The sequence below is a fragment of the Neovison vison genome, chromosome X, assembly GCF_020171115.1.
Source record: "Neovison vison isolate M4711 chromosome X, ASM_NN_V1, whole genome shotgun sequence".
In the NCBI taxonomy this organism is placed as follows: domain Eukaryota; kingdom Metazoa; phylum Chordata; class Mammalia; order Carnivora; family Mustelidae; genus Neogale; species Neogale vison.
The window spans coordinates 17,674,542-17,698,907 of record NC_058105.1 but is presented as its reverse complement, the minus strand read 5'-3'; the positions used below and the strand labels follow the sequence as shown (position 1 = coordinate 17,698,907).

The 24,366-nt window shown below is 44.1% G+C and overlaps 1 protein-coding gene across 1 annotated transcript in view; it reads right to left on the bottom strand.

Moving 5' to 3' along the window:
- The window catches only part of GPC4 (glypican 4), a 106,314-nt gene that overhangs the window by 25,618 nt on the left and 56,330 nt on the right, over positions 1-24,366 (bottom strand). Inside the window, exon 2 of the mRNA XM_044235865.1 lies at positions 8,923-9,081. Coding sequence (XP_044091800.1) covers positions 8,923-9,081 — 159 coding nt within the window. The remainder of the gene's footprint in view (positions 1-8,922; positions 9,082-24,366) is intronic.

Sequence of the window (24,366 nt, the reverse complement as noted above, 5' to 3'; positions counted from 1 at the left end):
GGCCAGCACACCAGAGATCTCAATAAATGGTAATTCTTATAATCAGTGAAGTGTTCTTCACTTCAGTGAAGAAGGGTTTCTTCCTATCTACAGTCACTTTAAAAATCTCTTAAGGCTGGTTTTTATCCTTCTTGGCAGAGTCGAATAGTATCCAGCTCGGGGAACATAAATTAAGCCAAAGCTGCTGGAGGTCAGTTGAGAAGACCCACGGCCGTATAAAACTGGGAGCAATTTAGGCAAAGGAAATGCTTAATGGCCCCAGCTTCCAATGCGGTGAAATGTCCCTGACATCTGCAAGGGTGGCGGCGACCACCAAGAGAAAGACACCGAAGGGAGAAACCTCAGCCCATGGGAGAGGCTTTATATTAAAAGAGAGTATCACACACATCACACACATATAAACACAGATCAGGGTTAAAGTTTAAGCAAAGAAACGGGGAAAGGAAAATTAAGAATGAAGCGGCAGGTCAACCCCCAACCCTCCCCACGTATTTCATCTGCCAGAAGTCCGCTCAGTACAAGGGCTGAGCTATGGGACTGCAAATATTTTCCAGCTCTAAAATGGATTATTCTGAATGTCAGTAGTATCCGTTTAACATGGGAAAAACTAGAACGAGAGGTCGCCTTTTCCATATAAAAGTTTTCTACGCAATATCCTGTCTTTTAAAACAACGAAGAGGAACATCCTGTTCCTCTCTATCCCCAGCCACTTGTCTTGCATCAAATAAACATTCAAAATTCTTGACAGAGGTCAAAAGGCCCCAGTTCTACTATTAAACACCATCAGTTACTCCATTATAAACAATCGACTGGCTATTGATTAATGAGCTAGAAAACGTTCTAGAACTAACCCACAACCTTAAGAGACTGGAAGCCCTTTCTACTCAATCCACTTGGCTGCGTGTTATAAACTGCCACCTTGTATTTATATTATTAGGAAACCTCCTTTTCCGTCGAAGGATTAATTTCTCCTTTACTGTAAAGACTGTGTTCACCGCCCTGGCACGGCGTGCGAACAGTAAGTTACCACCTCGACAAAATTCCTGAGAAAAGCGGGCTCCTTGTAAGTGCTACGAATCATACTTTTCTCCCTGTTAAGAAAACTCGAGTTCTAGTCACCCCTTCATTGGAGATCTCGCATTTAAGCAAGAATGGCTAACGTAAGCATCTACAAATGAAAGAGAAAAAGGAAATGAAACACGCATCTTACCCACTGAAATGAAACGCAAAGAAACGCCAACTTCGGTCTCTGATAATCTTCCCCCTCTGCCTTGCTTTTTCGGGAATGTCTGCTGAAGTTTCCGGCAGGCACTTTCCTCTGTCTTGGCATGATCTTACTCCCTCCAAAGTGCCTGCTAGGGTGCGATGTACTAAGAGGACACGTACGTGACCAATGCTCATCGACTGACCGCACATACACAGACCTCCCCTAGGATGACAGCGCCACAGCCAACTGCAGTCCTCACGAGGGGCTGTGAACACCCACAAGGCTCATTTTCTTGGGTAATCCATTCCGAATGCTAAAGGTCCTTATGGTATCTCCCGTGGCACCCGTCCCAGGCTACTGTAGCCGGAGACATGGGGTCGTAGCTCTTAAGCCTTCTCCTGGACCCCATGTCATCCGTACCAAGGGTACACCAGCACCAGCTAGCCAGTTCCCTTTGACGCACGTACTCCTTCTCACTCAGGTGCCCAGAGGAGGTGGACTCAAGAAGTTAAGGAAGCCAGGAGGCTGGAGCAGCCAGCCCAGAGGTTCCCTATACTAACCTTTATGTGGATCTATTCTACAAACTCCCACAGAAACCTTCTCATATGGTCTAGGTGCTCATGACCTATTATCAAGAGAAAACTGGGACACACGGTAACTGTAATCTGTTAGGATTCCAATTTGCATCTACCTGCACAAAAAAGACGAGACAAAAATGTTGACGCAAATATAACAGGTGTTACGGACCTGGGGTAATTTTTTTCAACAGACGTTTCTCGAATTTGTTCACCCAAATTTTTCAGTGACATTTTATAACCAGAAAAATACTGTACCCTCATGTAGTCACAAAGTACTTTATTTCCCTCATTCCATTCATTTAACTTAATTGCTGGAGGTTTCCATGCATTTTTCTGTCTACATAGGGTCTATAGTGACCAGTGTGATATGTTAGGGGGCAAAAAACCAAACAAACAAAAAAAAAACCCCACCCAGATATTTTCTTAAAACGCCACCAAAGCATTTCTTACATTCTTTCATTTAAAAAGATACAATTTTAAGTGTCCCATTCAAATTGCAGCAATTTAAAAAGTCTGGTAAGATACAAAGAAAATATAAACATACTGCCAATAACCCCACTACTAAAGCACAACAATGATGCTTTACTGAATTCTCTTCTTCCTATGAAGATATGTATTGTTACAGGCTTGAGATCGTATCGTATCTGTACCCCGTTCTCGGGTGACACCATGAGCTTAGCGTTTCCTGTGTGATTAGAGATCCTTCAGAAACTTCGCCGGTAACAATTGCATGTGGATGGGCCAGAGCCATCATGGGACATTTAGACAGATTTCCTGTTTGTCATTATTGGAAGTAATGCTGTGATGAACACGCTTGCACAGAAATCTTTCTTTCCTTGAGATAAATACCAAAAAGTAGAATGACTAACTCAAAGGGTATAAATGTTTTCAAGACTTCTGACACACTGACCTCTGAAAAAGGTGTGTAAACGTAACACTCTGAGTCATATTTATTTTGAGAGTTTCGATGGCTTTCCAGGGGAGGGGGATGGAGCTGGGCCGGGACAATAAACAAGGAAGGCTGGAGAATTCCCCCAGTCAATCAGTTGGGAGGCAGTGCTAGATCAAATACGCCCTTTTCTTCGCCTCGCCAGACAGACACAGAGAAGGAGGTGGGCAGAGAGGAACAACAGCGTTCTCCACTCCCAGGCTCAAAGTGCAGTGAACCAACAAAGTAGATAAAAGGCTTTCAGCTGACGCTCTTCCATTTTATTTACTTGCCTCCAAACAGAGGAGCTGCCTCTTGCTGATGCTGTGACTCCTTAAGAAGTCAAAGCTAACAGCAGAGGCCCACAGCGCTGGGGCTCGGGGCTCCCCTCGAGCCTCACTAGCCTTCCCAACCCGGCGAGATAGCCAACGCCAGCGCCACAATTGGTCACACTTCAGATAACAACTCACAGGACAGAAAACCTTTGACAATACGGAAATGTGTGTTGTCTGAGCTCTTGATTTGATTACAGTAAGCTGCCAATGTCTCTTTTTCATTGAGTTTTACAGAGAGATTATCAAAAGAGTTAGCCAAAATGCCTGGCATTTTAGTCCCCTTCACAGGGAAGGAAAAGAAAATAGAATGGTAAAGAAAAGAGGAGTAGTGCCGTCCAACGAAATCAAAGACCCCCGACATTAGGATCTGGAAAGAGCGCAACATTTGCAGGATGGCCAGAAGGCCTAGCACGTGTCTCTGCCTCTCTCTCCAACTCCGAAGATACTTGTCCCGTGAAATGCTGTCCACTGCACTACAGAAGAGGTTTAAAAAAAGCAACGATTTTTTTTTAAACATCTGAATGGATCAAATCTGAGGTGAGGATTAAAGTCACCCCACACCAAAGACACAGATGTAGTGAAAAGAAGGGCCATCTGTACCCCAATGTTCATAGCAGCAATGGCCACGGTTGCCAAACTATGGAAAGAACCAAGGTGCCCTTCAACGGATGAATGGATAAGGAAGATGTGGTCCATATATACTATGGAGTATTATGCCTCCATCAGAAAGGATGAATACCCAACTTTTGTAGCAACATGGACGGGACTGGAAGAGATTATGCTGAGTGAAATAAGTCAAGCAGAGAGAGTCCATTATCATATGGTTTCACTTATTTGTGGAGCATAAGGAATAACACAGAGGACATGGGGAGATGGAGAGAAGGGAGTGGGGCGAAATCGGAGGGGGAGACGAAGCATGAGAGACTGTGGACTCTGAGAAACAAACTGAGGTTTTGGAGGGGCGGGAGTTGGGGGGTTGGGTGAGTCTGCTGGTGGGTACTAAGGAGGGCACGTACTGCATGGAGCACTGGGTGTGGTGCATAAACGATGAATTTTGGAACACTGAAAAAACAAAGTTAAAAAAAATTTTAAAAATTTAAAAAAAATTAAAAGTCACCCCTAAGATGGATGTATGTACTACATTCCTACTACATGTTTATTTTAGAGGATATACTTATATATCCTCTTTTTAATATACATAAAGACCTTCCCCAGCGGTCTTTAGTCAGTCGACATGGAGGGGCAGAGCACAAGAATAAAAGGACGTAGCTGAAGAAATAGTGGTGGTCAGAGGTCAGGAAAATTCCAGAAATTTCAGCTTAGCTAATGGCCATGAAGCTTAGTCGGACACATTTGCCTTTTAAGGTGAGTGGCCAGCTTCCTCCCACTGAGGTCACTGCTTTCACGGGCCTGTGAATGCGAAAGCCGTCAGCTCCCTGCGCCTCCGCACTGGTCGCTGGTTTCCCGACCGGCCTAATGAAGGGCTGGCCGCTGTGCACTCTGGGAAATTTCCAGGCAGTGATTAAAACACAGATTTGGCTAAATCTGCAGAGTGCGACGCGTCCTGCCTTTGTGAGGTGATAGAAAACAAGGGGGCTTGAGGGCTTAAGGGAAGGGTGGCCACTTTGATTTACACTTGGCCCATGCAGATAGATGGGACAGACAATTATTTCTTTTATGTGCGTTTTAAGCTAATTCAGAAAATTTCTACTATTATTCGAGTTAACAAGCTTCAGGCTCATGGGAGGGTTTTCAAAGACCTGGGGAAAGTAGTGGAGTTAAGAAATGATAGCAGGAAAATAGAGGGTACCAGACAGGCGGCTAATTAACATCTTGTGAGACCTTTCACTAAAGCAGCTGGTCCAGTCACATGTTTAGAAGATTCACAGAAGTTTTAGAACTGAAAGGGTCTTTATAGAGACCATCGAGCTCAACCCCCTCATTTTATGGATGGGAAAACTGAGACCCAGTTAATTGCCGTGGGTCACAGTGGGTTCACAACGGAACCGGGCTGACAATTCAATGTGCTCTGCTTCCTGAAGTTACTGCATTTGTTCCCTAAAATGAGGAATTAACACTTTTTGCAATGGGCTGGCCTCAGATATCTCCATTTCCTTAAGATTTCCTCAGCATACAAACCATTTGATTCGGGAAGTGAAGCAAAAATGTATTTTCATACTTGTTACTTCATTTTTACTATGTGATTCAGAGATATATTTAACATGGCAGCTCTAATCTTTTTAATCATCTATTTTGGTTGTTTGATTGAACTATGCTTCTTTTAAAAACAACTGGTCTCTCACAAAACACGACATTTTGGGGTGGGCCTTTATGTTGTGGTCCTAAAACAAGGATTATGCCCCACTTCTATTATTTCTACTCCTTTGCCTGGCAATTCTTTCAAAGCCCCCTGAACTGAGCATCTGATTAGCATATTCATGAGACAACCCATTCAGCTATGTTAATTAGCAGTTCTACTTCAAAAAAAAAGAAAAAAATTTTTTTTTCCCAGAACCCACCAAGAGGGGGAGCAGCTAGCTCTGCCGCTTCCCTTTCTTGCTCTAGGTCTCTACCCTAGGATAGCACACTTCTGGTATGGAACTTCCTCAGTTCAAGCGTACATAAGGGAGATTACAGTGTAGAAAAATAAAGAGGTGAGACCTTAAACTCAGATCTACAAGTTTAAAATAGGAGAATCCTGAGAATTCTGGTGGGGAGGGATGCGGCCTAAGGAAGCATGCTTCTGTACTTTAGCTAGGTCTGAAAACACAGGCATGCACACAGTTTATAACTTGAAAATAGATTTACAGACTGTATAATCTCTTTAGATGGGCAAACAATAAAAAATTAAACATGGAAAAAAAATTAAACATGTAGAACAAAAGAAAGCCTTTAGAGAAAAGGGAACTGGCTCCGAAACGCCAAGACTCGTACTGGAACTCCAGAGCTCCTTGAGGAAGAAGGAGAGAAATTTGACGTCCTGGAATGGTTTCTAGTTAAAGAAGGCTGACCTGCTAAAAGCCTATGAACCTTATTTTTGTTGAAAAGTTTCTAATAAGGGCGCCTGGGTGGCTCAGTCGGTTAAGTGTCTGCCTTCAGCTCAGGTCATGATCTCGGGCTCCTGGGATCCAGCTGCTTCTCCCTCTCCCTCTGCCCCTGCCCCCACCCACCGCTTCACGTGTGCGCTCTATCTAATAAATAAATAACCTGTTCCAGCCATAGAAAGAAGTGGTATCTCATCAACAGGACTTGGAGTTTTGATGGTAGAGGAAGTTGCCTGGGCTCAGGGTCACCACTTCAAATTTATACCATAAGCTTAGAGATGGCAAAAGATGCTCCTTTGAAGTTGCCTGACCTTGTAGGTTCCCATGTGACCCTCTCCTATTTCCTCAAGACTTGTCAGCCTTCTTCCTGCCCCTTGGCCACCCCAGCTTGGTTCTCCAGTGGCCATCTTGTTGCTCGGCCCAACCTCCTCTCTTTCATTCACATCAATAACCTCGGGCTTGTCCTTTATAATGGCCTGGACCATTCTTGGACCAAGCACCCTGTCCTTGGATTTCTGAGCATCAAGACAGCCCCTGTACAATTTCACTCAACCTCCTCTTTAGGCATGAAATAGGCAATGCATCCCATGCATCCCAGCTCTGTTCTGATCTCCAGGCCAAACACATGTCAACTACTACTCCTTCAAAAGAAATTTACTCTGTGCTCACTACCTTTATTGTCTACGCCATGTTTTAATTTGAAGTCAGAAGAAACAAACTAAGGTTTCACAATCAATTTTCATGACCAGTTTTGAAACTGAGAAAGAAACAGTGTTAACACATTTACTGAATGTGAAACCTGGTAGGGAAAGGCCAGAGAAACTGTTTTTCCGTCCGTTTTTAAAAAACATATGTTAACACTTACTGATAGTGTTTCTCTGTATGGCTTTTTAAAAACTACACACTGGAATCATAGGAGTAATGCTAGAAAACCATGGGGAGTGGGAAGGGGAAAGAACAGCTTAAACAGCAGGCTCTTAGGTGAGAGAGGTCACAATGTCCATGGACTCCGCAATAGGAGGAGACATGTCTAACAGGAAATGGGGCCACTCGGAGGCGGCAGAACTTGAAAACAGCTTGATCTTCACTCCATCATGCTACCAACGGGCCTGCCATTTGTGAAGAGCAGGACTTTTTCCCATCTAAATGCCCTTATTAAACCCAAGGGATCATTTTTGTATTTCAGCATCTCGAGTTTTCAGAGATGGCCATCTGATTATCTTTCTAAGTATTCTCCTCAAAGAAAATGCTACGGTTACTGTCTTGAATGAGAAATGCCAGATCAAGTAAATTACCAGTCTTTTGAATAATTACACTAACAGTTTAGTGACCAAGAGAGACTCAATAATTACACTAACAGTTTAGGGCCCAAGAGAGACAGAGGTGGCCTAATGATGTCTTTTGACAATAACACCCACCTTCGCAGGGTGTTAACATGTTGTTAAGTACTTTTAATGGTTATAGCACATGTGTGTGGAGGGCTGTGGACTGATAAACAGGATATATAGATACATAGAACATTTTCACCCATCCAGGAAGAAAAGGACATAAAATCAAGACTGAATACGATTTTGCACGGTAACTGGTGGCAAAATGGGTATGATAAAGGACATGCTACATAGAGAAAACTTTAGTCTAACTACGTTACAAATTCAATATGCTCTCCTGGCCTAGCCTGGGAACCTAACACCTATTAAATTGGTTATAAGTTTCAAATAACGAATCTCAAAAGCCAACATTTGAAATACAACCTGTTCTTTAGCTGGGGACTGCCTTATCAGCTATATAAATCTAATTTAGTCCAACTTCTCACCATGGTAACAAGCCCTTTGCAGAAATACTCAAAGACATTTCACATCTCGAAAATTTGCCTTGTACTTCTTCACCACACATAATGTCAAGAAAAGCATGCTTCAAAGGTACTATGTAATTAGAATGGCCTTTAAAACAGGCACAAAGGAAATCATTCCTATTAAAATTAAATCTACTTCATAACAATCTTCAAACTGAGTGAAGAGCACCAGAGAAGAGAATCCTGAGGTGTTTTGGACCCCATACTCCAGAGTTTTTCAAGTCTATCATCTGTAACATTGCTTTAGATATGATTGACGTGCCGCTCATTTGGCTCAGATGGGCAATTTCTTCACTATTAGAAGACAGCGTGTGTATGAGAATTCCCGTTTGGCACAGGGGACTGAAATGGGTTTGGTCGTGGTTTTACATGGATAGACTAAGCCCAAGTGCCAGCTAAGGGATGAAGCCCAGCTTAACAACAATTATAAATATAGTAGCTACTCCTAGGCCACTGCTGCGTGCCAACTCAAGAGCTGAGTTTTAACCCTATCTGTGTTCTATGGGGCTTCTAGGAATTCTAGTTATCTCTGGGAAATCCAGTTTGCAACTTAATTTGAAGTCGAGCATCTGCAGAATCTCTATGCTTATTCTAAGTCTTCAGATGCCTGCCTGCTTTTTATTAGGGAGATTTTTTTTTTAAGTGACTTGCGTCAACAGCACTATTTTGTGTTCACCCAAGAAAATAAATGAAAGCCCTTAAATTAAACTACTTCAATCTCTTTTTTGGCTCCTTGCAACCATATTTCCATAATGCCTACCATACAGATTCTAGTGCATCCAGACGGATCCCAGCAGTGAAGCTGGAAGGCTAACTGGCCCTTAGGATCCAACAAGGAAAAAGTCTTGGGAGTTCCGAAAAAGCAGTCATGGAAACTGAACTGTCGCCTCTGAACCATAACTAGCAGAAAAGGTGTCAAATGGATTCAAGGACAAAGCACACACTGCTGCTTACTTGGGCCAAAGTTCCCGTACCTACCGTCAAACTTCTTGTAACGGGAAGCAAAGACAGCTTGCAACTGATTGCACTGTTCGCTGACCACGCTTTTGAAATCATCTTTACTTTGCAGGCTGTATTTCTCCTCCATCTCCTGAGAGCAGCAGGTATAGCCCTGGGGACAGATCTTCAAATGATCACCTGGAAGATAAAATTGTAGGACAATCAATCTCCATCATCCTTCATCAAGTCCAAAAGGGAAGAGTTTGGCTTTAGTGCACACACGCCTTTCCCGCAAAAGCCTAGGCATCGTGTGTATCTGAAAAGTTTTAGGAAAACGAAATACATAGAGACAGCTAGCATGCTTAGTCGGGTAAAGCATGAAACTCCTGTTCTCAGGGTCATGGGTTCAAGCTCCATGTTGGGGGATAAATAAACTAAAAGCACCCCATTCCCTTATGGGAAAGCAAAAATAACAAAGCCACCTACAACAGACAAAAGAACATGTGAATCAAGAAGACTGCTACACTACAGGAAAATCGGTGTGGCCAATAAACACTATCATTCAAGATCGACCCATACTTTTTCTTTCTTTTTTTTATTAAAGAAATCATTCAAGATTCTATGCTAAATACTGTACAAGTCAAACAAATGACACGTAAGTTTTTCTAGCTTTTGGGACTTTACATTCCAAGAGAGGGTACCCTTAATGAAGAATGATCTATAAAAGTACATGTCAGGGGTGCCTGGGAGGCTCAGTGGGTTAAGTATCTGCCTTTGGGCGCCTGGGTGGCTCAGTGGGTTAAAGCCTCTGCCTTCAGCTCAGGTAATGATCCCAGGGTCCTGGGATTGAGCCCCACATGGGGCTCTCTGCTCAGCAGGGAGCCTGCGTTCCTTCCTCTCTCTCTCTCTGTCTGCCTCTCTGCCTACTTGTGATCTCTGTCTGTCAAATAAATAAATAATATCTTTAAAAAAAAACAAGTGTCTGCCTTTGGTTCAGGCCATGATCCCAGGTCCTAGGATTGAGTCCTACACTGGGCTCCTTGCTCAGCAGGGGAGCCTGCTTCTCACTCTCTCTCTCTTCCCGTGTGCTTCCCCCCCTAATAAATAAAATAAAAATAAATAAAATACATGACAGCCAAATACATGATGAGCGAACACACCAGCAGTAGTTATACTGTGGGGAAGCTAAGGGGTAAGTAGATCTCAAGGGGTTGGTGGCCAAAAGAAAACAATGGGAGTTCACACTGGATAATTTCAGGCTATGATAAGTCACAAAGGGTAAGGGCAAATGACCCTTAAATTTCAGATGTTCTCGTTCAGCACATCCTGTGCAGTTGTCAGACACCATCTGACCTTATAATCCCGGGATAAGTGCCCACTCATCCCAGTATAGACTAATGGCTTCCAATAAATGTCATCTTCACGCAGTGATATAGTCCTAGGAGTCAAGAGAAATGCCATAAGATGCATCACTCCACAGCAGCTCAACCCACAGTGTATCTCCCTCCCTCTAAACCAACTACATTCTGCTTGTGGTTAGGACAGGAAGGTTTAGAGGGCTTTCTCTTTTTTTTTTTTTTTTTAAGATCCCAAAGTTCACCCACACCTTGTTCCTCCTGCCACAGAACACAACTGTGCTTTGCGGAGACCATACTTCTCCCTCATAATGCCCAAGAGATGGGATGCCACTGAAACCTGCACCCTAATAGTTCTTAACCCTCAAGCCACACTGCCATGAATTAGTGTGATCTAATTTGTACAGACGTTTACAAGGACTTACTGCCATTGCCCCTTCTGCTCTTGCCATCCACGGTCGATGTAAGACAAAGGATCTGAAAACAAATCGAGACCTTGGGAACTCAGGAACGGAGTATGTTGAAGATACATGCACCTGTCTCCCATAAGTGGATGCAATAAATAAAGGGTTGGAGAATGAGGGGCCACTCAACCACCACCAGTCAAGGAAATGAACTGGCCCATGAGCTGGCCATTGCTGCTTCCTGGCTGACTGTGTTTTGAAGAATAACCTTGACCTAAGATACATACCGCAGTGGCTTTGGAGAGGTGGGGCACTACAGATGAAACGGACTTAAGCAACTTAATCTGGCTAAACTAGGACTGTCTACGGCATGTATGCAAATAATTACATAATCATACGTGTGCCTGATCATCTTTCCTTCTCGACAATTAAAAAGTAGGGAGAATATTGCTGCAACACAAAAAGGGGGTGGTTACAGTAATCAAGGACTAGTTAGGAAAAGGTGGAGGGAAACAATCTTCAAACAACTTCATCCAGAAACTGCTGAAAGTCTCTTTCGGCATTCTTGAAACTCTTGGTCAACAGATCAATCTAACTAAAAAAGGGCAGGGGGCGGGGGGGTAAGATTGGGTAGAAGAGTTTAGGAGTTGTGAAGCTGCAGAGTGTCTCAGATCTCATTAGCCAAAGAAGCAGGTTGCTAAGGCTCAGTTTGCTGCAAACACCTTTGTTACAACCAAAAACAAAACTCCCTCTTCCCTGGCTTAACAAGTTCACAGCAGGCCCTTGGTACCAAGGCACATAATTAACAGAGAGCTCTCCAGTCGTCTCCAGATTTCAGGGTTGAGGATTTCCCCCAACACGGTCTTGACATGTGAAATAACATGAAGGACCCCAACTTACTATAGTTGGGTTAAATAATCCATCACACTCATACCCCACACAGAAAACTAATTGGAATGCTCAGAGTGAGAGCTTAAGACACCACAGGGCTATTTAAATGAATTATAGTTAAGGGAGCAGCTACTTCTTAAGTTTGTCACAGGCTAAAATTCATCACATGCTGATTTTCAAACGCCTGCAAAGATTCCATTGGGATATACACTGAATTTCCAAGGCAAAACAATTCACGAGTTTGGAAAAAAATCTACTTTCACCGAATCTTAATAGGGTTCACACATATAATAAATCAAGGGGCCACTTCATGGATGCTATCAAAGGATTCTAAACCCAAGGAAAGGTACACCTTCCCACCCCTAATGCATAACACACACGGCGACACACGGATACACACACACACCCACACAACCTGAAACCAGAAAATTCAGAGCCAGCAGGAAAGAATAATTTTCTATACTTATGAAGGTGCTAGACATTGATGGGTATAAACTGACCCACAGGAATTTTACACTGAGAAGACACCTTTCAAAAATGTCTAATAGCAATAAAAGTTACCAGTAACCTGCTATTTCCACAGACACATGTATCCAGCAGAGCATCTAAAAAGTCCGGCCTATCTGGGCGACTGGGTGGCTCAGTCGGTTGGGAGGCTGACTCTTGATTTCTGACCACCGGATCTTGGGGCTGTAGGACGGAGTCCCCCGTCAGTCTCTGCACTCTGGATGGGGTCTGCTTGTCCCTCTCCCACTCCATGCTTGTGTGCATGCTCTCTCACACAAATAAATAAATAAAATCTTTAAATAAATAAATAGATAGCCCAGCACAGCCGGGGTACTCGGCCTGTTTCATAGCCATCAGGGGCCCTTAGCAGGACCTTCTGGATTATACCAGAACACTGGGGTCCATGTTTGTTTTGAGAATAACTAATGAAAAAGAGTCCGCTTTCATTTCAGAGAGAAGGTCTTTCCAGGAAGACTTTGTCTAATGGTAAAAGGCTCACCTTGGGTAAAGGATGACAACAGGGTAGACACTGGGCTAATGCTGCCTCTGGCAAAGTTGTCTTCCTCTTGGTTTCAAGAAGCCCACTCCAACAGGCCACTTTTGCCCACGTAGGCTGGAACACACCACTTATTCGGTCTGTATTTCTAAAAAGCATTACTTGAAAATGTAATCTGACATCCCTGTCCAAAGCCCTGCCTGAGACAAATGCAGTCTGAGACACACTTGTGAACTAAATCCTTAGACATACGTAGGCTACTGGGGGCTTGGTGCCGCAACCCCTTTCGGTTGATGGGAAGTTCAAGGAGGAAGTGGTGGGTGGGTCAGTCTTGGTGCACTTGAAAATGGAATCCGAGCTCCACATTCTGGTAAGAACTAAAACCACTCATTTGGTTTTTAAAACATCGAGGTGTCTGGGTGGCACAGTCGGTCAAGCGTCCCACTCTTGGTTTCAGCTCGGGTTGCGATCTCGGCGTCATGGGATCGAGCCCCGTCTGAAGGTCCGTGCTCAATGCAGAGTCTGCTTGGGATCCCCGCTCTTTCTGCCCCTAGCCACCCCAAGCTCCACACAGTAGCTCACGCTTAAAGAAATAAATAAATCTTTAAAAATAAATAAATAAAACTTGATGACTTCCGGGGCACCTGGCTGGCTCTGTTGGAAGAGGACTCTTGACCTTGAACTTGAATATTTCTACTTGAAGTGCCCCAAATGGTTTATATTAAAAAGGCACAAGTATTATTTTAAAGACATTCTCTTTGTCTGTGACTGCTCCTAAAATGGTGTGTCTGAAGGACAAATGCCTATTCTTTCTAGAGATCATCTTTCTAAAGCTGGTGATCCTTTCTCACGAAACATGGAGCGATGGTTGCTTTGGGCTGAGAGAGTGAGCACAGGGACAAGAGGACCTGATGTGGCTCAGGTGGGCAGACAGTATGGGGTAGGTACTAGGCATGTGCTTTTTTTTTTTTTTTTAAAGGGCCCTAAGTAATTCTGCTACAGACACTGCCGTAAGAATTAGTACCTGAAAGGCTTAAGTAGCAGAGCCAGAGAACAGCTCTGCTCAGAGAATGGCTCAGGTGAACAGCGGGTCATGACCCATAGCTATTCTTGATTCCTCGGTTTCCCTAGCTCAACCTCCTCCTTCCATGATCCCTGCTGTGCGCAGGCTTCGGTCCGTGTATCGCTTCCTGGCTGCTTTCACTCCTTCCCTCTGCCCGGACTGTTCTTCGTCACCCTCCTGTGGAGCTTCGGACAGCCCTGAATATGAACCCAGAGGCTTTTTTCCTTTTCCTTTTTTTTTTTTCCCAATTTGTTGATTTAGAGTTCCCTGATCTTCATTTAAAAAGCAGGTAAGTTCAATGCTTTATGGTTTTCTAAGGAAGCACCTAAATTAAGTTGCTTTTTGTACATGGCCCTTGATTAGATTTTTCTTTGTGGGTCAGTGGCCTTCTAAAGAAAAAAGGTCCCCTAGCCCTGTCCTCGGAGGCTTGGATGAGAGTCAATGAAGCGTGCTTTTAAAGCTTAACTCTAGGTCATTGAAAACCAAAAAATAAATAAATAAATAAAATCCCTGGGAAGAGGCAAACTTTTTTCAATCACACCAGTTCTATGTAATTTCTCTTTAGTCTTGTTATCAATGCCTTGGTTTTCAAAGCTGAACGAAGACAATCACCATCAATTACTACTCGATCCTGTATTGGTTCCTTTTGGAAGCTCTTCAGATCACTGCTTAAAGAGGCAGACCCTGAGGATAAGGAATCTAGTCCATCCTTTACCAAGACTCGGGGGCAAACAATCTGGACACGTGCTTTCTCGCTTTACCTCGCTCACTTCCTCTCACAGAAGGCCGGCTCCGAGGTACAAATGGGGAGCAGCCGACGTCTGTGGATTTTCGGCTGCTTGGACCCACTTCCCTCTAGAAAGTGCTACAAGTGGCGAGCAGTTCTCACCACTTGTAAATAAGCAGAGAGCTGCTTATTTACTATATTTACTACCAATTCGGCTATTTTTTTAAAGATTTTTATTTATTTATTTGATAGACAGAGAGAGATCACAAGTAGGCAGAGAGGCAGGCAGTGTAGGGGGGAGCAGGCTCCCTGCTGAGCAGAGAGCCCGATGCAGGGCTCCATCCCAGGACCCGGAGATCATGACCCGAGCTGAAGGCAGAGGCCTAAACCACTGAGCCACCCAGGCACCCTGCAATTCGGCTATTTTGCACTATATCTTACAATTATATTCTACGTCTTTCTCAGAAAATTCATTTAGAAGTCCGACCAGATGCCAAGAACATGTCTCTCCAATTCTCACATATTTGGGGGGGAATGGTGATAGGAGGAAGCCTGTAGTCACCTCTCAGGCACTGGCTTCCTGCATGTGTAGGAGATACGGGGAGATTCTAGTCTTCAGGTCCCCCCAGAGCCGTGAATGGAGGGAACCTCTTCGGGACATGGTGGCAGAGAACCCAGGCTGCACCACCATGATATGTAGGGCATTCTCAGCACCCCAACTGGTTTTCACCAATAAAACAACCAGATGCCATTGGTAAAAGAGACACAAATTGCACCCTAAGGCGAAGGGCTGCCATGGGGAATATCTGAGAACAGACTGGAAAGCACTCGGTCAACTGCAAACGTAAGAAGACTATAATTTGACATTGCTCCTTCTTGCCAAAACGGAGTGCCTGCCTCACTTGGACTTTGAAGAAAACTTAGCTCGTTACAAGGGGTTTTTAGGAAGTTGAGTTTCAAAAGGTTCCAAATACTTAACGCAATTTGGATCTTTCATTCTGCAAGGCTGGTGGTAATGGTAGTCTCGGGATAAGAAGACTGACGTGGGAAGCCAGGCCCCGGGTTGGAGTCTAAGCTAGGCATGCTTCATTGCAGGCACGGCCACTGCAAGAAAAGCCGCTCACCCACCAGAGCCTTGCAAAGCCCTTTGTAAACAAGGAAGCATTCCAGAAATGTAAAAAGTGCAATGAGGAAACGCAGGAAGAAAGAACATCTATTCTACCCTGATGAGCTACTGAAGTCATCCAGGAAGAGACTTGTACCAGCCGAGGGAAGAAGGGCCGGGAGGGCAGCACCTTCTGTCCTCTGGCTAGTTCAGGAAAGTTTCTTGTTCAAGGGTGGATCTGAGGGGAGTCAAGACAGCCAGATGAGAGGCGTTGAACGGTGCGCATAAGTGAGAGAGAACGGATGAAATCGAAACACAAGACATCTCAAGGGCCATCAAAAGCAAAGCCCTGGGAGCTTACGGGGACATGATGATGGACTAAGACAAGGTATTCTGGGTGGGTCCCTGGACCAGAAAAAGACACTGGGGGAAAGCTAAGGAAATCACACAAAGACTTGTATGTGAATGTTTACAGCAGTATCAACCTAATGGCGAAATGTCCATCCATGGAGACAAGCAAAACGGGACCTATCTGTATGATGGATCATTCCACCAGGAGGAAGAACAAAGTGTTGGTACGTCTGAAAACACGGCTGGATCTTAAAAACAAACAAAACAAAATCTCAAAACTATGCTAAGTGAGAGAGCCAGCCACCAAAGTCCACACATAGGATTCCATTTACAGGAAATGTTCAGCATAAGTCAATTCACAGAGACAGAAAGGAGGTTAGTGGGTTGCCTAGAGGAACGGGAAGTAAGGAGAGACTGCAGCTAAAAGGTAAGGGGATTTCTTTCTGGGATGATGAAAATTTTCTAAAATTGCTTTTGGTGGTGAATCCATAATTCTGCAGGTATATTAAAAGCCCCTATATATATTTGATGGGCAAATCAGTTAGGATCTGAATTATATCTCAGTAAAAGCATTAGTAAAATAAAAAAGAAACTAAGAATACCAGAATATCAGAATTAAATGGGGACTTCAAAGAATAATAATGCAACCGCGCTGGTTTTTCGGTTATGACAACGCACCACACTAAGGTAAGATGCTAGTGAGAAGAAAACCGCCCGTGCTGGCCTCCCAGCTTCTGTAAATCTGAAACTATTCTAGAATAAAAAAAGTTTATTATTATTTCTTAAAAGCAAACTTCAGTTTCCAAAGGAAAAAGGGGTAAATGTGGGGGGAGGGGGCCTTAATCAGACTTTTAAAAAATATGAATACTTGGTGTAATTTTATTAGCCGGAGCTACATTAAGCTATGATTTGCTGGGGGTGATTTTCCTAATCCCTCAATTGCTACTTTACTCTTTTTCTAATTTTTATTTGTTCCAAAAGTAAAACAATTCCTTGCCGTCGGTCTCAAGAGTTACCAAAATGGTTTCTGCTCACTTTCAGATCTAAATCCATGAAGCCACAAAGTGAGCCTAAAAGCAGGTTGCTGTGTAACTCCACTGCCTCCAACCTACCTACGAACCCCAGGAGGAATATACAATGCTCTGCTTCACAGGAACAAAGAAAGAAAATCTCTAAAGGGTTTTAATATTCCCAGGGGGGCGGGGGCAGCATATACATTAATCCACCCGCCCCTTTGCAAAAAGGAGTGGAATTACCACATGGGACGCGTGAGGCACATCGAAAGCCTTCAGTCATTTGACCCAAGCCTTCATAAGAAAGCACATAAATTATAGTTATTATGCAGATGTAGCATTTGAGATCACCTACCAATCAGTAGGAGAAATGCAGCTAGTTAGTATTTTGCAAAACCTTGCCAAAATACAGCTCTGGAGGGCTTAAGACTGCCAATTATTGTGAGGTCCACTAATCCTGCAAGGTGGGCTAAAGAAGGCCAATCAGAAACACATATATTTTGAAAATCAGTTGTATTATATTTTTCCAAGAATACCTTCCTAGAAGTACAGTTGGAAGAGTCAGGTTGCTACTTCCCAACTCCATGCATCACCCAACGAGCATTCAGATCCACTTTCAAGTCCACTCCAGATAGAAATCAGCAGGGTTTTTAGCGCTTTTTAAATGATAAGCAAATTAGGAACCAAAGTTTCTATCGGGCCATCTTGGAAGCCCCTTTTAGTAGTAGTAAACCGAAGCTTTGCTAAAGTAATGCAGTATCAGCCAAGCGAGCGAGCGGCGGGAAATGCAAACTCTGACCTAGGTTACAGTCACTAAGAGCAGAGAGAGCATCGGCAGATTTTGCCCATTTACAACCCCTTTGTTCAAGGGCCAGGACTCACAAAAGAAACCGCACTACTGGGGATTAACCTAAAACTCAAGGACTCTGATGCCCACTACCTAAGCAGTCCGTGCTAATGAAGGCTCACAGAACTGTGGTGGGAGCTGCTGGGGGGCTGGCTAGGGGCAGGCAGGAAAAGTCGGAGTTCTCTTGCTTGACCACGAACAAAAAGACGGCTTTCCTGTCCGGAGTTTCTCTCCAACACCAATTTGTAATCTTCACCGGACTCACAATTTAACAGACTGCTTGGAGGTAAAGGGTTGCGAACGCCTCAGTTACATATTCAGCGACCCACAAAAAAGTAGCCTAGAGACAAAATCCCATTCATTGGCTAGAACACCCTGTTCTCTGACACCCAACAGTGCTTCTGGATCACAATCCCTGGCAGACCGAGGCTTTGGTGGGGTCATCTCTAAGACAGCTTGTCAGGCCAGGCTTGGAGGGCCACAGGGACTTCCAGGGTGTGGGGAATGCTGGCCACCAGCATCTCGCTCTTTCTCTGCACAACCCCTATATGCACAAGTCTTAATGTTTGCCCCCGTGAGCAGTCTCCTGCAGGCAATCATTTAAAACTACAGACAAAGTGGATGGGGCAAAGTGTCCTTGGAAAAACAGGGAGTGATTTTCCTTATTATTCCTAAATCATCTCTCCAGGAACCCCCCCCCCCGGAGCCCCGTTCTCAGATAACCTGCCAAAGCCATTTAGGTTAAGTAGCAAGATCAGAAAGAGTCAGCAGCTGAGTCCCAAGTTTATCACAGATGTGGAAGAAAATGCAGCTGGTGGATGGGCGAGTTCACAGACAGACACTTCCCCTAATGCAAATATCAATATGTCCCATTTCATATATGCTACATGGGTCATGTGGGTCATGAACATTTTTTAAAGTAGCTTCTCTTTTTTTCATAATTGCTTTCAGATTGGGTGCCTAGGAAAATAAAAACCCTCAACTTTTTTTTTTTTTTAAAGATTTTATTTATTTATTTGTCAGAGACAGTGAGCACAGGCAGACAGAGTGGCAGGCAGAGGCAGAGGGAGAAGCAGGCTCCCTGCTGAGCAGGACGCCCGATGTGGGACTCGATCCCAGGACGCTGGGATCATGACCTGAGCCGAAGGCAGCCGCTTAACCAACTGAGCCACCCAGGTGTCCCTCTCAACTTTTTTTTTAACTCTCTTTCATGACACACCTAAAATTCCTCCCTCCAAAAGTATGTCAACAGGTTTTCAGTAAATCTACTTCCTACAAAAAACATATCTGCAGAACAACATACTCCTTAAGCAGGAATCCTCCCAAAGATATTTCTCCAAATGGCTATCTAGACAGCTTTTTACACTAAGTGAGAGCAAAGTCTGCTGCCTCACATAAAGAGAAATGATTCCCAACATCAGATTTCATGCCACAGGAACATTCTTTAAAATTCTAGCCAGGACAGTGGGTTAAGCCTCTGCCTTCGGCTCAGGTCATGATCTCAGGGTCCTGGGACGGAGTCCCGCATCGGGCTCAGGCTCTCTGCTCGGCAGGGAGCCTCCTTCCCCCTCTCTCTCTGCCTGCCTCTCTGCCTACTTGTGCTCTCTCTCTGTCAAATAAATAAATAAAACCTTTTAAAAACATAAAAATAAAAATAAAAATTCTAGGCAGGCATCAATAAAATGGTGAGGAGGAAAGAAACATTTACATTTACAGTGTTTGTACTTCATGGCATCACTTAAAATCCACTTTCACAAAATTCTTGCTCAAGGTCACAGTGAGCTACAGCTTACTCTAACACAGCTCTGCACCGAGGTACTCTTCACTAGTCTCCATTCCACACATACAGACATGAGCCACAGCTGAACAGGGGTCAACTTCCATAACACGGGAGGAAAAATTCGGCATCTTGCTTAAGCACAGGCAGATGGAGGAGGTGCAGGGTCCACCTTTTGCCAGGCTGAGTCTCTCCAACCCTCAAAAAAGCTCCTCTTCTCACCATTATCAAATACCCTAACCCCTGGGGGCCTGCTGTCTTTGGGGACATACACCCTAGAATTTATTCCTTTTTAGTAGGCTCTTTGCTCCTGAGAAAACTTCTGCTGACAGTTTGCAGAGTATACTTCCTCTTCTAGGTCATTTTTTGGAGCTCTAAGTAAAACGTCTTGGTCCTAATTTTGTGGAGCAGGCACCACGAATATAGCTATCCAAAGAATTCTCTACCCATACCCTTTGCTTCCTTCCTCGGAGTCGGCTGCTGCATAATGTTTGATGGAACAGTCCCACATTCCTGTGGTGATGCCCATTACTTCCAGTTTCCTTGGCTTGGTGTGCAACAGCTTTTTGAAGGGCCAAGGAGACCATGTGCCCTGGTTTCCCTTTGTCCACATACATATGCTTTAGTCCCCTGAAAACCACAAGGTCATTCATTAGCCAAGCATAGATTCTGCCTTGGAGAAATGGTGTTGCCCTTCCCAGAAGACTGACTTTGCTTAAGTTCTCGGTGTCCCACTCTTTACTGAGATCCTCCCAGCTTACCTGGTTAGGCAAAGAAGCCCCTGTCTGACCGGGATTTATCCTAATGGCAATCTACTAGCTCCTTGGCACCACTCAATCCCCCATTTCAGAATCTTTCCTTTACAATCAGATCTGTCGATTTGATTACACTTGATCTGTTCCTTAGGATTAAAAAAATGCAGTATCTTTATCACTTCCGGAACTAGTTACTTCCACAGTCCACCGCAAGAGATTATCTGGGAAGAGGAAGCTGCCTTAAAACTTTCCCTAGGCCTAAATCAACAACGGTTCACTTTGCCCAGACTAACCTTTGACCCAATTTGGCAACACAGAAACTGTGCCATCCACCAGCGCAGAAAATGCAAAAGGCGTGGTCTCTACTCTTGAAAGTTACACGGATTTTAATTGTTGCTCCGCAGGCATTTTCTTTCTCCCTCTTACTCCATAATCAGAATTCCTGCAGCTCCTAACCCTCAGAATCTCCAAGGTCCTCTGATCTTCTCTTAGAACAACTCAAGTTCAAAAGATAGGAGAGCTGACACTATCCCGGGGAAATCCACCGTAACCCATGCTTCTCACCCTGGGGCTTCAACAGATGGGCTTTTTGGAGGTGCCTCTGGACAAACTGGAAGGGAGAGTTTGCACTTGTGCACGCTCAAATACAACCCATGCATTGCCAGATGCGCTGTGTTCATTTTCTGAGGCGTCCAAAACAGGAGATGTTCGTCTGGACTCAAAAGCAGGATCCCGTAACAAACGGAATAAGCAGACTCCTTGGGGATCGGGTTTGGCTACCTTTTTTGGTCAACAAAGCAAAATCGGCAAAGCGAAAACTGCTCACACAAATGCTTTTTTTTTTTTTTTTTTTTAAGCTACTTGGCGTGACATGTCAGGTCACTAGTCATTCAAATGTATTTTAAAACACCCCACCTCTCAGACGGTGTTAATGCTTTAATTTTTACAAGTATCAGACTCTAGTCATTTAAGGCTGAGCTTCCCTAAACTTATATTCCAACAGGCAATAAATCACTGACATGCCCCATTCAATTTTTGCAAGCGAGGTCTCAAGAGAGAGCTTTTATGCCTTATGTGACCAGCACACCAAACAGCAAAGGAGCTGAGGTACTACACAATTCCTCTGCGCCACACTGGGATTAATCCCTGTTTGTTCTGGGCTCTGAAACTCTGATAAAAAGGTGCTTGAAGCAAAATGTAAGGTATCAATTAGGGAATTCTTCAGCTGGGCCGCTGCCATGCCAACCACCTACTGTTTGGCTCTCATTTCTTAAGTATCACAGAGAGCAAAAAGTAAAGGCAGATCTTGAGCACTAAATTCAAGTATTAATGTGATTACTTATTGATGACATGAAAAAATTGACTTCCTTACAGAAGACGATGGAACAGCGATTACTGCTTTGCCAGCAAGTGACAAGGAAAAGAAAGAAACCAGGCATTTGCTCTGCACTCAAGTCCCCACAGGCCTGTTCAATTCCTGGCCATCCTCAGACGCAGGCCTCCAGATAAGAGACCTCACAGTTACCCCCAGGGCCACAGAGATGCGAATGTTCCGAAAAACACCAGTGCAACAGAGGTGACCAGCCCTCATGAGTGCAGAACTGTCAGATAATCAAAAATGAAGGGCTGCCTGTTACCATTTCTGCTTTGGGTGGGGAAGAAAGGAAAGAGGCCATTCTAGTTTGAGCCTCTAAGAGGAAATGAAAGTCGCTGTCACAGGGCGGACACTGGAGTCACTGTAAAACGGTGCCATCATAGGACTTAAGGCAGGCGGCAGAGCTTCAGAAACCCGGGCCAGAGTCAAGCTTGAGACGGATGCTCATCGTCCCACATCAGACAGCTGGCCTGGGCTGGGTAAGCGGATGCTCGTTTCACTTCGTCAGTATCCAACTTGCCTTCCGTATATTTTGGGGGTCATGGGTCAACTGTTCACTTGTAAAGCAATTAATGCAGTCGAATATCTGGTCCCCAAGGGAAGCTCCAGTCACTCCCCCCAGTCCCAGAACGTGACCCATCATGAAGGCCACAGGAGAGAGAGAGAGAGAAAGAACGGATGAGAACCGGGTGAGGGAGAAGGACAAGGAAGATGCTGTCGGACCCGGGGCCGAGGGGTGGCAATCTGCCACGGGGGCCTCAGGTTCCGCGGTGAGTCTCAGTAGGCAGAGGGACATGTTTTCCTCTCTTGTTTCCATTACACAGAGCCTGCAGATGGCACACCATTACTCCTGCAATTAGTGGCTATAATTATGAAAAGTCTTTGATGTGAGAGCAAAAATTATTAAAATGGCCCTTCTTAGAAAAAGGAAAGCTGCAAATATAGCCTCCTTTGCAAAATTCAAGGACCAATTTCATACCAGGACCTTCTGCCAGAAAAAAAGGTCGTTCAGTTTAATATACTTGCTTTCAGTTTCTCCCCTTCAAGATGTTTTATCCCATGTGGAAAACGAATAATGGTATGTGGTCCATGATGTATTTTAAGAGTATACTTAGGGGTACTTCAAAGGAAAATAATAAAAGAGTAAACTTCTCTTTGCAGGCACATGTGTGACTTGCACAAGATCCTGGTTTGTCTGCTCCCACAGTAAGCAACAAGAGGTCATTTTTAAAACGGTCACGGGGCACCTGTCCGGCTCAGTCGGTGGAACGTGCGACTCTTGATCTCGGGGTTGCGGGTTCAAGCCCCGTGTTAGGGGTAGAGACTACTTTCAAAGAACCAAATAAAAATAATAAAAATAAAAGTCTATAAGGATGAGAACAATCGGCAACAGACAGTCAGTCAGTCTTGGTGTAAAGGCAACACTGGGTGGTGCTGTGCCTATCCGTTGGAATTCAGTACATATTTTCATGTACTTAAATGGATACCAGTAACTAGAAATATGAAAGAGAAGAGCTCGCTTTGTTTTCTTTGTCTTTTACAGGATCACAAACCATGCAAGATCCCATCTTAATTCTTTTCTTAATCTTCCTAATCTTACATTGAAACTACATCATAATCCCTAGTCTAGCCAAGGTTAAAGGAACCCATATATTACCCGAGTGCAAGATTTTAAATCATATTCTGGAAATCAGTTTCAATGTGGGGGAAAGGGGCCATTTCAAAGGCTGAAGCAAAAGCAAATGTCCAGCATTATGAGCCCTGCTTTTTGCAAATGAGTGGCCTAAATTAGAATGAGTCTGACCAGGCTACAGGGAAAAATGCTTAGGTTTCTATCCATAGATATCTCTATTTTGAATATATCATCCTGGCCCAATATAAAAACATCAATGAACCTAACTCAAGAGTAACTCTACTGTGATAAACTCAATCATACAGAATGATAATACTACCATAAGCTTAGGGAAGAAGCACAGTTCAATCTCGAGTTTCACAAACATTTGGGGAGATGCTTGGTAGCACAAGTCTGAGCTTTCACTTTGCCTAAATGACCGGATGGGTAAGGGTTAGCGTAGGGCGTACTTCTAAAAAGGCATGGTTTGGGGGCACCTGGGTGGCTCAGTCGGTTAAGTGTCTGCCTCTTGGTTTTGGCTCAGGTCATGATCTCATGGATGGGGAGATCAAACCCTGCTTTGGGCTCTGCACTCGGTGCGAGTGGTGGGAATCTGCTTCAGATTCTCTCCCTCTTCCTACCCCTTTACCCCTTCCCCCCTGCCCCACTCACACTCTTCTGTGTGCCAGAACACTCTCTCTCAAACAAGTAAAACTTGTTTTTAAAGGGGCATGGTTTCATCCTTATGAGATGATTTTTTCAGGATTTTCATGATTTCAGGATTTGTGGGAGCAAACAGAAACACAAATTATGCCAGGGATTATTACAAAATAAGCCTGGCACCTTTTTTTTTTTCTTTTTTAAAAAAAAAAAAAGGTCATGACGCATTTTGCTTATTGGTTAAAACTCTTATAATAGCACTGACAAATTTGGTGGCCCTGGGAGAGCAGACAGAAGCCCAGCTGCTTTTTCAGTAAAAAAACAAATGAAGACAGTCGCAAGTAGGAGAGGACACTCACTAAATAAAGGGACTAGAAAAGCTTTCTACACACAGTACCTGCTGTGAGTCTGGGGTAGGCAGGCTCCACGGGATACGGAGAGCATAAGGACTTCAGAGTTAAAAAGGACAGAATTTGAACTCAATTCTGTGTTAATTCTGGGTCAGTCTCTTCACTTGGAAACTATTTAGTCTTCCAGAAAATAGG